The sequence below is a fragment of the Taudactylus pleione genome, unplaced genomic scaffold (assembly GCF_031769625.1).
Source record: "Taudactylus pleione unplaced genomic scaffold, aTauple2 ptg000188l, whole genome shotgun sequence".
Classification (NCBI taxonomy): domain Eukaryota; kingdom Metazoa; phylum Chordata; class Amphibia; order Anura; family Myobatrachidae; genus Taudactylus; species Taudactylus pleione.
The window spans coordinates 2,372,960-2,390,929 of record NW_028284590.1 but is presented as its reverse complement, the minus strand read 5'-3'; the positions used below and the strand labels follow the sequence as shown (position 1 = coordinate 2,390,929).

At 43.8% G+C, this 17,970-nt stretch overlaps 1 protein-coding gene across 2 annotated transcripts in view; it reads right to left on the bottom strand.

Moving 5' to 3' along the window:
• The window catches only part of PPP1R1C (protein phosphatase 1 regulatory inhibitor subunit 1C), a 76,359-nt gene that overhangs the window by 13,326 nt on the left and 45,063 nt on the right, over window positions 1–17,970 (bottom strand). Inside the window, exons 4-7 of one of the 2 annotated variants that reach the window (XM_088476360.1) lie at window positions 12,420–12,457; window positions 9,724–9,778; window positions 3,484–3,639; window positions 522–677 (exon numbers count right to left, since the gene is read on the bottom strand). In XM_088476360.1, coding sequence (XP_088332486.1) covers window positions 522–677; window positions 3,484–3,639; window positions 9,724–9,778; window positions 12,420–12,457 — 405 coding nt within the window. The remainder of the gene's footprint in view (window positions 1–521; window positions 678–3,483; window positions 3,640–9,723; window positions 9,779–12,419; window positions 12,458–17,970) is intronic. The other variant, XM_088476361.1, reaches the window with a different exon arrangement.

Here is a 17,970-nt window from a genome sequence, read left to right as displayed (position 1 = left end):
GCACTGGGGAGGGAGTGTTAGCTTTAGTATGCAGGGAGGGGGAGGTTAGGTTTAGGCACTGGGGAGGGAGTGTTGGGTTTAAGGTGCAGGGAGGGGGAGGTTAGGCACAAGGGGGGGAGGTTAGGTTTAGGCACCAGGGAGGGAGTGTTAGGTTTAGGGTGCAGGGTGGGGGAGGTTAGGCAGAAGGGGAGGTTAGGCTTAGGCACTGGGGAAGGAGTGTTAGCTTTATTATGCAGGGAGGGGGAGGTTAGGCTTAGGCACAAGGGGGGTAGGTTAGGTTTAGGCACTGGGGAGGGAGGATTAGGGTAGCATACTTACCTATGGGTGTCGGGATTCTGACCAGCGGCATCCCGACCACCAGCAATCCATACCCAACCCCTGTATACCACAGAGATGGAAACTTTGAACCAAATTATTGCTATATTTAAATACTATACCAATTAACAGTAAAGTTTATCGTTTCATAAATGTCTTCAGTGAAATATTTAAATTATATGTGCTGTAACATTTAGGTATTCTACCTGGAAAGAGCGGCAAGTCTAGATGATAGGGAGTGTCCTTCCGTGCTGGTTTAGGAAGAAGGGCAGTCCGCTCAGTCACTGCTTGCTGATGTGACATGCTGGAGGACTGATATCTATCATCAGTATAATGAAAAGGTTTTGCCTGCTCACTCTCGCCTGCACATGCAATAAAGCAAATTAAAAGAAAAAATAAAACATAGCAAAATAAATAAATAAATCTAATCTGCTTTGTGAGATTACAGGATATCATTTTGAGTTCATTCATTTCGAAGGCTGCATATAAATGTCACTGCCAAGTAATTCTAGGACATGAGGCATAAGAAATCTAGTTTCTGCCCTGCACTGCACGACTAAAGTACTCTGGGTCTGATCCAGACATGTAACAAATGCCGATTAGCGCAGTTCAGCGATTATCAGCCAACTGCACATGTATCGTGGTCGCACTGCGCACGTCCCAAGGTACCTAAGTGATGGCGCTCACAGTGGGGATTTCTTTGCAAAGTGATTGACAGTCAGGAACCATTTGGGAATGGTTACGGGGAGTGATTCAGAAGCAGCAGCGCAGGTTTTATTATTTCCAATTCTGCACGGTGGGTTTAAAATTGAAATCTGCTCACCCAATCATTGGCTGTCCTGCTCATTCCTGCTGCCTGTTAGTGGTGCATTACAATGATGCAGGAGGTGTACAATGACAGGTCAGAAAAAAAAAACAGATTACTGCTCATTTATTCATGCATATTCATCATAAACGCTCCAGAACTCTAATTAGTTCCTCACCAATGGGGGGAGATGCCCTAAGTCTTGGAGAGCGATAAAGTGGAGAGTGAAAGTACCAACCAATCAGTTCCTTATTGATCTTTCAAACACAGCCTGTGAACTGACAGGAGCTGATTGGTTGGTACTTTATCACTCTCCACTTTATCACTCTAGTGCACAGGTTCTCAAACTCGGTCCTCAGGACCCCAAACAGTGCATGTTTACCAAGTTTCCTCACAGAATCACAAGTGAAATAACTATCTCCACCTGTGGATCTCTTAAAATGTGTCAGTGAGTAATGAATACACCTGTGCATCTGCTAGGTGACCTGCAAAACGTGACCTGTGTGGGTTCCTGAGGGTCGAGTTTGAGAACCACTGCTCTAGTGCATCGCCCCATAAATCATACATCAAGCAATGGTGCTCTGCTCCCTGACCTGTCACTGTATTCCCCTCTGCATTTCTGTAATGCACCAGTCTTAGATGTCACCTAGCGAAAGACAGACTATGCAGAGGACTACTAAATTACAGCTACTCTGTAGTTACCTCGCATTTATTAATATATCTTAGTATATTTTACTGTACTGGTCCTAATTCATCTGTCTGTCTGTCTGTCTGTCTGTCTGTCTTTTTCCATTGTTTCAGTAAGGGCTTCCACTCCTGATAGTTTGGGAGGGAAACTTCAAGAGTTTAAAGTCTGCCTTTGATTTGACATATATATGGGTAAAATTACTAAAGTGAGAGTTTTTAGAAGTGAGTTTTAGAAGAGATGTTGCCCATAGCAACCAATCAGATTCTAGCCATTATCTTCTACAAGGTACTAGTTAAATGTTAAGTAGAATCTGATTGGTTGCTTTGGGCAACATCACTTGTTAAACTCAATTCTAAAAATTCTCACTTTAGTAAATTTACCCCATAGAGTCAAAGAATTCATAAAAAAGGTGCAGCCGGGCTGCATGTCGGGGGCTTTTGTCATACTTACTTTTGTGGATTTGGTAACATGGGTTGGATTCAATTAGATGCGATAAGCCCCGTTTTCACAATAAATTATCACATGTGCGATAATAGGCAGAAACCGGCGAAAAGTTTTCACCATTTCAGAGCTGGTGAAAAAATGCAAAATCTCTATATTTGGCTAAAAATGTGGGGATTTGTTTTAGAACCCTTTGGACATGTTCCCCTAATGATAGATTAGCCAAAAAGTTGTGTTTAATTAGCGTAATTTGTGCGAAAATGACATGTAAATTTTAGGTTGAAAAAAAATAATAGTGTAAAAATGGGTGTAATGTAGTGGGTCTGTTATATTGGGGGGCAGTATGGATAAGACAAGTGTTTTAAACATTGCAGGTGGCTGCAGCAGGTGTATTTTTAAAATTTTTTGAAAGTGCACTTTATAGACAAAATATACTAACACCCATTTTAATGCACCCCCAATTTATGTCCAGCAGTTTATTCTCAAAAAAAAAAATATTGCTTTTTATCATTTTCCAAGACGTATACAAATACACAGATAACAGCCAATTGACCCAATTTAAACCCCCCAAATACTTTTATTACGGCCATTTATACACTTCTATATTGATTTCCTATGTCAGTTAGCCTTATTTTGGGATACAGACTGATTTCCCTAAGTGTGGAAAAATTTTCGCCTGTTACGTCAGGTGAAATGATCGCACGTATGTGTTTTCAATAGAATTTGGCGTAAAACGGGAGCGTGCATTGCCGGAATAGGCGACAGTATCACGCAAAAATGGGCGATAAGTGCGAGAATAACTTATCAATTTATCGTGGCTAATTGAATCTGGCCATGTACTGGAGATCTATTTTTTTTTTCGTATATGTTCAATGGTTGGAGTAATTCTGTCGATTTATTGGTGCATCCTGTGAGAGACAGTGCACCATTTATTATAATTTATTGTAACTTCCATTTATTATCTATGGTTTATATTTTCCAAGGTAGAGGTGTCTTGTTAAGTGATATCACAGGCTACATAGGTTCTTTCTGATATGATATCAATAATAGTGATATTAGCCCTGATTCAGGGTAGTACTACTCACCAGTGGAAATACCTGAGGCCACATTATTATCATCACCATAATTATAAGGACCTCATATTCTATGTCATTTCCCAATTGTTGAGGCAAAACAATATTTTTATATTTTCTCCAGTGAAATTTTTTATTTCATTCCAATCTAGGTGTACTACCTGGGAAGGACGGCAGGTCAAGGTGATATGGAGTGTCCTTCCGTCTTGGTTTCGGAAGAGGTTCCGTGCTCTCTGTCACTGTCTGCAGATGTGACATGCCGGAGGACTGATGTCTATCATCAGTATAAACAAAAGATTTTGCCTGCTCAGTGCCGCCTGCACATGCAATAAAGCAAATTAAAACACAACATAAAAACATAGCAAATAAAAATGAAATTCTAATCTGCTTTATAAGATTACAACATATAACAAAAATGAAAAAATATATATATTTTTGAAGGCTGCGTACTAATGGTACTGCTGATTTATTCTAAGAGAGGAAGCAAAGCAGCAATAAGCCTGTGATTAAACTTGTTCTGCTCTTTCTGTGGGATGTAGTTATGAGACTTAATACCGACATCCGATTCCAGACAAGGGATTTAAATTAGGTGTCGAAATACCGACGCCTATCTTAATCCTGACGCCGGACTGAACGAAGTAAGTCCGGCCGCCCTTAGCGATAGCCGCGGGGGGGAGGGATAGCTTTAGAGAGCGATGCGGGGTTAGGGTTAGACTTTGGGGGGGGGGAGGTGAGGGTTAGGCACACCTAGGGGTGGGTGAGTGGTGCCGCCCCCCAAAGCGCAGGATCTAGGGAGTAGCAGCATCAGTACTCAAATGCTTGGCAACAGCATTTGATAACTGGGGTTCCAGGCACCCTGCAGCCTATAGAGCAGTGTTGGCTAACCTTGACACTCCAGCTGTTATGGAACTACATAACCCAGCATGCACTGCTACAGTTTTGCTATTAGGGCATGCTAAAACTGTGGCAGGGCATGCTGGGATATATAGTTCCACAACAGCTGGAGTGTCAAGGTTAGCCAACACTGCTATAGAGCCTCCAGGAGAGTCCTTAGGATGCTCCGATCATCGGTGCAGAGCCGCCTGGAGCATCCTTAAGACATTGCAGGTGCTCTATTCCTTCCTGATGATGTCGTCCCTGCCCCCTCTTCGTGACATCATGATGTCACGTGTTAGGAGGCGGGGCTAGCGCAGGGTAGATTATCACCCTGTTACGGCCCTGCTCTGCATAGTAAACTTGGCACCAATATGTCTCAATATATTGTACTTGGTGCTAGTTATAACTCCACATATTGTCCTTTTTGTCATCTATGGTTTGAATACTTGGTGCTAGAAGTGATTGGTTGTAATAACCTATGCTCTAATTTTTTTTATTTAAATTTTGTCTCAAACAATCACTAAAGTATTATCAGGCTCCAATATTGCAGAAAGCTGAACCATCTCAGATACATTTATAGCATTCAATGACTAACGCTCTATCACCATACAGTATGTACTTAGGATTAAAGGGATCGTGACACAAACAAATGACGAGGGGAACACATGATCCATAACGTAAAGGGATAACAATTTTAGCTGCAGGGGTTAAAAGTGCATGTGGCTTCTGTAAGGCAGCAGCATTGTCAGACAGGACAGTGTATTGTTTATAAAAGATACATTTAGTTCCAGAATACGTCTACACATTTCAATAATATAATATACAGTCACATATGACCTGATTTAGATGCGCACGCCAATGCCGATTCTTATGCAGATTGAGCGATTGTTATCCATTGCGTATGTGTGAAAGCTGCACTGCGCCATACCTGCCTACCCTCCAAGCCAAATTTGTCCGCGAGCCTCTCGAAAATCGGGAGCCGCTCTCAGGCTCCCCTGAATGGCAGGCAAGTCTCCCTGCGGCCGCCGACCGCTCCTTCTATCCCCCGTGGTTACAAGAGAATCCCTGCAGCATTGTGTAGCGGGGACGGGGCCAAAATGTGGCCAACGCCCATGCCCCGCCCTCAATGTTGACCACGCCCTCCTATGATGCCGATCTGGCAGCCAGAAAGTCGGCAACCATGCACTGCGTGATTATGTTCACAGAGTGGATTCACTCACAAAGTGAGTGATAGGTAGTCAGTGTTTGGAGGAATGTAGGGGGTGACTAGGCAAACGCATAAATTAGCCATTGCGATATCCTTCTCAGCATGTCAGGAGAACCGCAGTGTTTGTGGCAGATCAGACTTACTTAAAAGCTGCGCTGCTGCCCAACCTGCATGGATGTTCCCGATGTTCAAGGTGTTGCACGTCATCGGACAGTCATCCGCTTGCTTTAGTAGCCATCAATACTGTGGGCCTGATTCAGCAAACATTCCCGATGTTTGGGAATCTGCGCAGGCGTAGGACCCATTCTGCGAGCGTGTCGCCACCGTTGCGGGGTAGGGCAGAAGCCAGGTTTTCCATTGGCTGACGGAGATTTCCTGGACTCTTCCTCTAAACTGTGGCGGCTGGCTGTGGGACCCCTTGGGTCCTTGCAGCCGACCGAAGGTATGCAGATTATCCGATGCTGCTTTGGACAACGCAGCTCGGTTAAGTAATGCACAGGAGGCGTGATGCCTCCTGCTGCATAACCATATCTGCAAGGATCGCAATTGCAAAGCTGCCTGTGTGCATACATAATATATCTATAGCCTGCGTGCATACATCATATATGTATAGCCTGTGTACATACATCATATATCTATAGCCTGCGTACATACATCATATATCTATAGCCTGCGTGCATACATCATATATCTATAGCCTGAGTGCATACATCATATATCTATAGCCAGTGTACATACATCATATCTATAGCATGAGTGCAGCTTTGCAATTACGATTCTTGCAGAATCAGGCCCTGTATTCGCACATTTGTACCTGGTGCAGATCTCTGCATACACACAGCTCAGCACAGCCCACAATTCTGCCTGTCAAACACCCTTAAAACACAATATCTTACACGCGAATGCCCCAAAGCTACCCAGATACACTCAATCCACCACAAATGGAAATGCGCCTGAGATGCATCTGTAGTTCAACATAATTGTGTGCACCAGGCTGCAATGCGTGCACAGTGCTAAAATATCACAAGATCCATCGGTAAAACCGCATTTAACTCATCCCCATATAAGGTACATTTTCCGGGAAAGTCTTTGCAGGGGACTCATTTACAGTTAGATTTGTTTTAACTTTTAACATAAATAGCAAAAGATGATTCAGAGGTGGACGCAGTAGTGTAGCAAAAGTCACAGCCGCTACTGCGTTTGTATGGTGATGGTGTGGCCAATGGGCGTCCTGATGAGACACCCACCAGCCGTGAGGTGAATCTACCGATGGGTGTACAAACACACACTATTGGTGGGTCCATTGGTTGCACCATTGGACATTGCTTCTGTCTATGGCAGGCGCAGTATGTCTCCGGGTCTATGGCCGCCAGAGGGTCAGAGGAACTCAGAGGCCATTACACTGACATGCCTGCCACCATTAGCCACACCTCCCCCATTCACCGCCATTGGAGATGCATGCAATTTTGATATGGGTCCTCTATCAGTAACCATCTGGACATATGCACAGAGCGTCTTGGACACATGAGCCGAGGTAAAACATCGGGCACTCGCACATAATGTTTTACTATCATCCACCTCTGAATCAGACCCAAAGAAGATCTATAGGCCCAAAGTAACTAAGTAGGTTCATGATTACTACAAATTCAAGTCCCAAATAGAGTAATACATTCAAAAGGGATGTAGTCGGGATCAAGGCACCATTATCCCAACCTTTGGCATCCCGAAGGTAAGTATCGGGGTGTTAGGGGGAGGTTAGGTTTAGGGTGCGGGGTTAGGCACCGGGGAGGGAGTGTTAGGATTAGGGTACAGGGAGGGGGAGGTTAGGGTTAGGTAGCTGGGTTAGGGTTAGGCGCTAGGGGGAGGGTTAGGATTAGGGTACGGGGAGTGGGAGGTTAGATTTAGGCACTATGGGGTGGTTAGGTTTAGGCACCGGGGAGGGGTTGTTAGGTTTAGGGTGCGGTGAGGGTGAGGTTAGGCTTAGGCACTAGGGGGGAGGTTAGGGTAGGGGTTAGGAAAATACTTACCATTAGTTCCTATGTGTGGCGGGATTCTGGCTGTCGGGATGCAACTGTCGGTATTCTGACCAGCGGCATCCCGGCAGCCAGGATTTCATACCCAACCCCATTCAAAATGTTTTACTCTGCTGGTCATTGTAGACATAGGTCCTTATGCCGAGTGAGTATTCCCTTAGTTGGCATAGAGTACCTTGCATGAATTTACACTGCACATGCCCAAACAAAGATGTCACACACCTCTGTGCCCAGGCATATTTGCGTGATTGTGCCACTTTTGCCAGCCTGCGCCTGGAAGGACAGAACTGGTTGAGATGGGGGCATTCTAGCAAAGACCAAGTACAATAAGGAATAAGGAATCTGTTTATATAACTGCAAACCCACGAAGACCCATTTATATAACTGCAAACCCACGAAGGTGCATGTACACGTGGGAAAGCCTTATTATTTGCAGATGATCAGGGACAGGTGCAATTGCATATGATAATAATGATGACGACGAGCCACTTAGTACATAAGCAATCAGGAGGCTATTTTAACATGAGATATTTTTTGAGACATATGGAAATACATTTTAAACTGGAAACACAGGGTTTTACGTAATAGGTTGTGAGCTGCAGCCACAGCGGGAATTTCTGCAAGTCTACTCATACTCATATTTTTAAATTGACAATCATTTTAAAGGCAATACTAAGCTGGGAAGATTTGCAGGAGTTCCCTCAGCAGCTGTAGCGGAATCAGTATGGATTACCGCCGGCCACATGGTCAAATCCCGACAGCGGAAGCCCGGCAAAGGTGAAGATCCCGAACGTAAAAAGGTAAGTATTGACTAACCCTATTCTACCCCCTAACCCTAAAGCTGGCCACACACTAGACCAACTTACATCCAACCAGCCAACTTGTTGATTGGTTGGAATGAAAATCTGGTAAGGAATGGGAGTAAATGATGATCAGCAATTTGCTCCTAAATGCCAGAAAACAGATGAAAAAGGTCTTTCAGACAAGTTTGTTAAATGTTTGATATAAACAATATGTTCAAACAACAGTTTTGGTCCATTTTCCAGCGTTTGGGACCAAATTGCTGATTGTCATTTGCTTTCATACCTTAACAGATTTTCATTCCAACCAATCAACTAGTTGGCTGGTTGGACAGATAATCTTTAGATGTGTGGCCAGCTTAACTAACCCTCCTTTAGTGGTGCCTAACCCTAACCTCCCCTCCAAGTGCCTAACCCTAACCCCCCTCTAAGTGCCTAACCCTAACTCCCCTTAGGGGTGCCTAACCCTAACCTCCCCCCCAAGTGCCTAACCCTAACCCCCCTTAGGGGTGCCTAACCCTAACCTCCCCCCTGTGCCTAACCCCAGCGCCCCTCTAAGTGCCTAACCCCCCCTTCCCTGCACCCTAACCCTAAGTCTCCCAGGGGGGTGCCTAACCATAACCTCCCCCCGGGGGTGCCTAACCCTAACCCCCCCTTCCCTAGCCTAACCCTAACCTCTCGAGGGGGTGCCTAACCCTAAGTCACCCCCGGGAGCCCCTAACATAACCCCCCCGCTGCGGCTGTCCGCGCCCGGCTTACCTTCGATTGGTAAGCCGGGTGTCGGGCTCCCGGCTTAGGTCTAATGACAGGTGTCGAAATTTCAACGCCTGTCATTTGTACCTTGCCGGGATTAGAGAGTCGGGAAGCCGGCAGTAGGCATTACGACCGTCGGCTTCCTAACTGCATCCCGCTGCAGCTCGCAACCTATTACATACTGTAAGCCCATAGTCATTCTACTGTGAACCTTAACATTCATTTACTTTTTAAGGGCAGCATGGAAGATTTTCTCATATTCTCACTAGAGAGAGACCGGTATATATAATTTATGTACTTGTCATTCATTTATTACTGTGCTTCTCAGTTCTGTAATGCCGATGTGCGAAGAGTACACGAACATCTATCTATCTGCTGTGCGCCTACTGACGCCATATTATACAGACGCTCCAGGACATTGAAAAAGCAATGTACAATCAAAGCTGTCATTCAACTTTCCTTTCCACAATATACTGTATATATAGTCCTGGATTGCCCTTGTACCGGGTTAGATTATGTTCGGCCACATAAACATGCAGATTGAAAGCCATGTATGGATGGGGAGATAACAATAGCATTAAAATGATAGAGGATATTGTGGTACAAATTAGAACATAAAAATGTCAGACTGACCAATAAAGATAGTGAAAGAAAACAACAAAACACATTTAATTATTATTAATTATCAATAAGAGTTAATACAAAGAACACTGAACAGTACCTGGACAGTACCTTTCATGGTAGGGGCTGAGTAGACACTTTGTTTCCTCTGTTTGGGAGAAACGTTCTAGGTTTAAAATATAAAAATAAAAATGTGTTTACAATTGCATTATTCACTTTTTATACATATTCACTTTGTGTGCATGATAACAAATGTACTTTGCTTCTAAGCTATGATCAACGACAAACTGAGATTTTTCACCGATTTCTGCAATTTTTTTTATCCCCTATCCTATTATTTTAGTCGAAATAATAGGATATTTCTCCCAAAAACACATAGGATCTGCGATAAGCTTGCGGGCCTATATGATTTAGATGGTGAAAAAACGGCAATTATCGTGGATCATTTTTCGGGACACATCAGGTCCCGAAAAATATCCATGATAAGTGCCGGTGTCAGGCAACACTTCCCTGCTAATTGGATAGACCCGTCGCAATCAATTAGCAGCACTGCTAATTGGATACTCCCCTTAGGGGTCTATTCATCATCACTAATGAGCCTGTTACAAAAACACTAATAGGACCATTCATTAACAGGTGCCTGATGGGCAGGGCCGTAACTCTGTGAGTGGCAGCGACGCTGCCCCACGGTCCATTGGACTCTCCAGACATGCAGCCAGCAGTCTGTACAGCACCAAGGAGCATCTAGAGGATGCTCCGGCAGTGCTGCTATCCTTACCTGCACTGGCAGGTAAGGATAGCCGGCCTTCGGCAAGTTGTCATGTGGTCGGGGGGAGGTGTCCAGCACAGGGCGCCAAAAAGACCTGTTACGGCCTCCTAGTACTCAGCAAAATCCGAAATCTGGGAGTCTACAGTTCCTTCCTATGGGAAGGTGGGCCAGGTTGTGAAGAGGGATTTCCCCCCTGCAGCCCTGCGTCCCCTCCGGCTGTGTGCATGCATGAACTCAGGTCACAGACACCAGTGCACTGGGCAGGCCCGACAATGGTAAGTATCACTGCAGTGTTAGGGATCGCAGGGAGAAGTTGATTATCGGATCAGCAGTCCCCGCACTGGAGGATTGCTGAATTGCTCCAGTAGTTAAGTGCCCAATGCTGCACATATATACATTGGTCACTGAACACCGACTTATTTCTGTGAATGTCCATCTTCCACCTATGAGTCCCTGACTTGGTTGAGTATATAAACTACTTGCTGGGCTGTACTAACTACCAATAGGTGAACCGAGCTTAGTATATACGAAGCAGACTCATGCGCAAGCTGTATCTCCATTTATACGGAGCTGTTACGGTGTGTACTCACATCTATAGGCAAAGCTCAGTTGGTGAGATTGGACGTACCTATAGGCAATGTAGAGTTGTACGTACGCGTAATTCTGCTTGTTTTCAGACAAATGTTTTGCACCTACTATAGGACTAGTGCAAGGATGCACTAAGGATGACAACGGTTATCAAACCAAAAAAATGGATAGAGATGGGCCAGGTCAAAAAGATGCCTGCAACTCACACATATGGGCAAAAAGATGAAATCTGCCTCAGGCCAGTGCCGGGAGGGAAAACATTCATTGCGTACCTTTATTAAGACTAAAGAGTTCCCATACACAGCGAGCTGTCTACCATGAAATCCATAGAAATAAAAATATATAGACAGCGTGACCCTTTCCCACATTCACAACCAGCACCAGTGCTAGACAGCCGGGGTAAGTTTTCATTATGACAGGGAGACCACAGGAAAGGGCAAACAGCACCTCAAGCTGGTATGTGGTACGGAACACAAAAACACATAGTTTCTCCTTTCCTTAGTGGCTACCAGGTTAACGTTGAACCTTCCTGACCACCCCTTACCTGTGACGGCCTGATTAATTAAAAAGATGGCGGCCCCTAAAGTGACAACTTTGCCATAACAGCGACCCCATTTAAATAGGTAGGGATCCAAAAGTTCTCTACCCATTATAACAAAAGATTAATAATACACACACACAAAACTGCTTCTACTGCCAACTCATGCAAAACTGAGTCAATCACCAGCCAATCACCAGTGTTCTCCCACACTGGACTTTTGACATTGGCTGGCTTGCTGGTCTAGTGGCTAGCATGGGAAAACTCTGGCCATTGGCTGTCTAGTGAAATTTAGTCCAAGTCAACTTTGCTATTTTTGAAAACTTAATTATGGGTGAGAATTTTGTGTGGTGTATTACATTACTTGTAGATGGCCGTCAAATACAGTATTTTTACAAATAAGTTCCAATAAAATTTTAAGACAAGACCCAACTTATGGTGGCTTATAGCAGGGAATTGCATCCCTAGGTGCCCTAATGCTTCACACAAAAAGGGATGCGTAGTAAGTAAGGTAACAATATCCCCTAACTATCATGTTTTTAATTAAAGTCATAAATAAGGCTAGAGCAAGCAATATTTTAGAAGAAAACATGATGTTCTTTAGCTTGCTTAGGCTAAACATAAATGTGGGGAGGAGGAATGCACTTTATGGACATAGAGTTGAGGTATTTTGCAGTGTGCCTCTGCTGTTTCTGGTAAATGACTTACAGATTATATAGCATAATACAATACACAGTATAACTTATTTTTAAAGGTGATCATGGCAGCCTCCATTACAGAGACTGTAACTGGAGAGTACTTGTACCTGGTCCCGGAACAAAAAACTTAAAGCTAATTTACCTTAAAAATGACAAAACAAAGCAATTTAAGGAGGAGACACATGGAGTATGTGACACGCAGCTGGCAGCTTACCTCTTCATGTGTGCTGGTTGTCCTATTGTCATTTATTTCTAGATAACAAAAAATATATATATTATAGTAAATGTATATCTCAAAATATTTTGTCTGGCAACGTATTTTATAGTTACATGTTCTACATATTAATAAAAAAAAACAACTAATATCAAATAAACACCTTAAAAAAACTGATAATTGTACAGTTTGATGAGAAATTAAAAGTAATATATACAATAACAATTTTAAAAAGTATAGATTCCTAATATATAAATCCCACGTTAAGACATAACCAGTTAAGCAATTTGAAATACTATAAAATATATTTATTTACACAAATTAATTATCCCAGATCTTAATGTACATCACTTTTTCAACTAGACATGGACAATGTATAGCACAGTTTTACATTGGTGTTGCATGGGCTTATATTGTAAACAGCATTTTAAATGTTACAGGATTAGCTATAACATTTAGTAACCTGTAACTTAGCAAACCTAAACGTACACACCTACAAGTTTATCTAATACATAAAAGTACAACAAAAAAATGTAAGGCATTTTTCATTCTGAATTGAGCGTAAGGACAGAAAGTGTGATGTACAAGAGGACAAAATTATTCCACAAAAACAGACTTATTTGATCTTGGGGCCTGATTCAGCAAGGATCACAACTGCGATCGATCGCGGCTGCGATTACGCATGCAGTCTCACTGCGTTTATATGCTAATCCATTGCAAACACTATGCCATCACAGCACAACATAAGGATTCCCACCGTACCTTATACACATTCGGAATGTTTAGCAAGACTGCGAAACCATCGGTAACATCGAGTACCATCGCAGCCTCATGCACACTTGCACAAGCTCTGACCTTACTAAGAAATTGCTAAGAACCACGCACGCTATCAGGCCTCAGGCTGCGTATGACATCGCAGTGGATAATTTATGCATGCCCATGCAACGGCGTTCAAACGCACTGGCACACCTGCATTTTGCCGACCACCCCCCATCACCACCCCCAAGTGGCATTTCCTGTCGATCACTCTGCGATGGGTCTGTGTAGTCACTGCGATCGCAGTCCCAAATGCAGTGGAGTCTTTGTGCACGTGTACTGCAATGCGCAGAACGCAACAATTGGCCGATTGCATGCATAATCACAGTTGCGATCCTTGCTGAAGCAGGCCCTTGGTTTGTTCCTCTAATACTAACCACTAGAAGACATCAAGACAACCTTTAAGTCACAGTGTTATATTTTGTACTATTTCATTTATTTATTTTATTTTATTAATTGTTTCTTATGTAACATGCGGCTGGTGCAAAACACAGCCCATTAGCATTGCAGACACCTATGTCTTCATTTTTGTACAGATACTCTGATAATTCCAAGTGATAAGATGGTTCCTAACTCTCCAAAATTGCTTTGTTCTCTGGCAGTATAGTAAATGCCTCCCAACAGACGTCTTATGGATGTACAGTCCCAATTTTGAAAGGCTGTCTACAGTCTCATGGTCAGGACGTTCATCCCGATTTTCAGGGGGTTTGGAGGTGTCGCACTGCGGCTGGTGTCACCCCAGCATGCAACATAACATTTTTTATTTTTCTTAAAAAAAAAAAAGACACCACCCACCACAAGCCTGTCTCCAATGTATTCAAGCCACCACCCCATCCCAATTTGGATACCCCCGATATTGGGAGGTATGTAGTATGTCTATTATATCTAGTGTGAATAGACACAGAATTAATATGTGACTAATTTACCGTACTAAAAAAAAACGTACACCAACAAAATTACTCTTTGCCAACATAAAAAATCTATAAACGAAAAAAACTACACACCAAAAGATTAACTCCAACTTACCAAAACATACTGATACAATTTTTCTTCCTTACAATTTGCTAAATATTATGCAACACAATTTTGCCCTGAAACAAATAGCCACACAGATGCCAGGCCGCCTCCCATGGGTAAGTCTCTCCATTATCCTTCCTACAGAACCTTTAACCTATTCTGATCAAAGGGTACTCAGATCGTATTGATCACAAGAACTACCACATACCTGCCTAGAAGAACTAGAGATGAGTGGTTCAGTTTTAGCACGAATCTTCACTCCTAGTTCGGATCTCAGATGCAAAAAGAGCACACTGAGAATCACGGCAAATGAGTACACCCCCAAGGCTGGCCCAACAGCCTTTCTCCCCCACGGATGCAACTTACTGTTTCCACTAACTTCTGCTGCAGCCTAACAAATAGTGTCACATTGATGTTTCAGACAACCATGCTTAGGGTTACATACAAAAGGTCGACAATGATTTGGTTGACGTGAAAGGTCGACATGAAAAAAAGGTCGACAGTACAGAAGGTGAACAGATACAAAAGATGCTACATAGGAACAAAATACAGATTGATGTGTACTGCGCATGTGCCCCTGCGGGGTAGGGGGCTTGTTTGTCTCTAAAAGATCTTAACTGTCATTGAGTACTTGACCAGCATCCTTCAATGTTAATACTATAGTCAGGATCAGACTGGCCCACAGGAACACAGGGGAAATCCCCGGTGGGCCCCAGTCCCTTCCCCTCTCTTATGTGTCAGATTCCAGACCGTGCACTCTATAAATATATTTAGTCTATTGAGAGTCATTTACTTGGTGGAGTAGGACCATGGACTAGTGGTTGGACACACTCCTTAGGCATGTTCTCCTACTGTACTTCTGCATACCCCCGGTGGACCCTTCATGTCCCACTCCAACATTGACTATGGTCTTGGGTGATATGCTGCCTGTAATAATAAAATCAATAGACTTTCTTAAGGCATGAAAGATTACAAATCAGAAGCTTATGTGTTCCTGGGCCATGTGTGAACTGCAGTGGTAGCCCACAGGCAGTGGTTTCACTAGGGGGGTGTAGAGCACACCGGGTGTCACCCTCAGAGGGGGCAACACCTAATTGGTGGCTCCTCCTCAGTGATCGTCAACCGAGGGCTGCACTGTGATGTTCGTGTGCAGCATCCTACGAAAGAGCCAGCAGTCTTTGGGGGCAGCCCGGCAGCCCCGGAAATGCTGGGTCCGCCTCCAGAGTGATGAATTCAAAGGCATGATGAGAAGGCACGCCCCTTCCTAGCAAGGACACACCCACATTTTGGATACCTGTAGGGGATCTATTATGCACACCGGGTGACGCCAATGCCCACAGGTATATCATATCATTATGGGCCTGATTCCGACTTATACGCTGTAGCACAGCCGCTGCGTCTTTGCACGCAGAGACTGTGCTACAATATGCAAAAGCTGCAGGAGGAATCTTGTGTAAATATATGCCTCCTAGCGGCTTCTGTGATCCGCTGATGCATCCAGAGTTGCAACATCGGATCACTTGCATGCAGGTTGCGTGACCATCAGACATATCAGTGACCCTCAGGTTACGCAGGATGTCCGGTGTAATTACACTGCAGAGGCCAGGAGATCTGCATCCGAAGACACAGACCCTGGCCTGGGCATACTTTGAAAACGGGGCAGGAAAATCCCAGTGTTCTAGAACACAGCCTGTCGCTGCCAACTCCCCATCCCCAAATGGGCGCAGCATGTCAATTATGCTGAGGCTCAGGGGGGCACTGCGATACCGATCTGCACATGTGCAATACAGATCCTACACATGCACAGTACAGATCATGCACAGTACAGATCCCCCACATGCGCAGTACACATCCCGCACATGCGCAGTACACATCCCGCACATGCGCAGTACACATCCCGCACATGCAAAGTACAGATCCCGCACATGCGCAGTAGAGATCCCGCACATGCGCAGTAGAGATCCCGCACATGCCCAGAATACATCCTGCACATGCGCAGTACAAATCCCACACATGCGAATTACAGATCCTGAACATGTGCAGATCACAAACATTGGAGTTGTATGCAAACCATTGAGATTGCATACAACTCTGACTCACGCCCAATGGTGCTAGTTGCTGATTATGCTGATTACCGATAAAGTATACAGCTAGACTGATGTATTGTAACAGGGTGTTAAGATGAAAAGCTGCAGCGACACTTAGGGACAGAGTGGTCTACATACTAAAGATTGGAGAGAGATAAAGTGGACGTACATAAAGCACCAACCAATCAGCTCCTAACTGTCATTTTTTAAACACACCCTGTTAAATGACAGTTAGGAGCTGATTGGTTGGTACTTTATCCCTATCCACTTTATCTCTCTCCAAGGCTTAGTACATCTACCCCAGAGAAACATATTTCCTCTTAGTTCCCTTACCTGATGCATTAAACTTTTCGCAGGCATTGGCTGACATTCATCTTAACAAACGGCCTTGACTTTTATTAGGATGTCATTAAATCCTTCCCAAGTACAGGTAATTTTTGCAACCAAGGTTCAATTGTGTATATATATCGGTGCTGGAACGCCGCCACATACCTGCCTAAATATAATATCCCCTCAAGAGCAGCTCTGCAAAGTCAGAACAAAATGAGCGCCCCAGAGTAACATGACCTAAAAATGCTTTGAATGTTAAATCTGTGTCACCAGCTGTTAAACTGATTCACACGCGTTCATAAAAGAAGAACTTATCCTAAATTGCTACTGTAAGCGAGTTCGATTTTACACGTGTGCGAGATTTCAAGAGATGTTTGAATAAATATATGCAAATAACAAATATTTTTTTGAGTTATGATTCAGACAGACTTGCCACCCTAAATGTTATACAGTGAAGTTGTGAGGACTGGGATGTAGTTAAAATGCCGGCATATGGAATGCCGGCCGCCGGCAAAATGCAGACGCCCCTATCCCAAATGAAATCAGGATACCGGCATCGGCTTACCGAATGCCGGAATGCGAAACACGCCTACCCCGGTAAGAAACACAGTTTCCCCAGGTATGTGGGGGTTATGTTTAGGCACCCCCAGGGGGGAGATTAGGGTTAGGCACCTCTTGGGGAGGGTTAGGGTTAGGTACCCCCCCCTCTGGAGAGTTAGGTTTAGGGTGCTGGCAGGGGGGGTTAGGGTTAGGCACCACCGGGGGGAGGTTAGGGCTAGGCACCACTAAAGGAAGGTTAGGAGGGGGGAGAGGGGGATGGTTAGAGTACTTACCTCCCCTGAATCTTTACCGTTTAGGCTTCCAGCGTCGGGATTTGAACTGGCGGCTATTGAACCACCGGTATATCATACCCAACCTGTCAGGAACAAACTGGCACCAAGCCAGAGGCAAAGTTACAGCAGCCATTGTATAACTTTGCATGTAATTAAATTAATAGCTAAAATTATAGCAACAGTTAAATGAACAAGCTGCAAAGAAGAATGTAGCGCTCTGCAAAGTAATTCTATGCAGGATTTATGCTAGCATTTATATTTAATTGAAAATATAGTTGACAAACATAGTTTTGTGCTAAAATACATATTTTACTTATTGTTGTTGTAACCCTGGTTAAGGGTTAAAGAAAATACTGTATTAATAAAGATAAATTTTTGAGGTAATATGTGCACATGGGCTGACAAATGTTATATATAATCATGTATATTTGTATGTTGAGGTAACACATGCCTAATTTATTCTTTCGT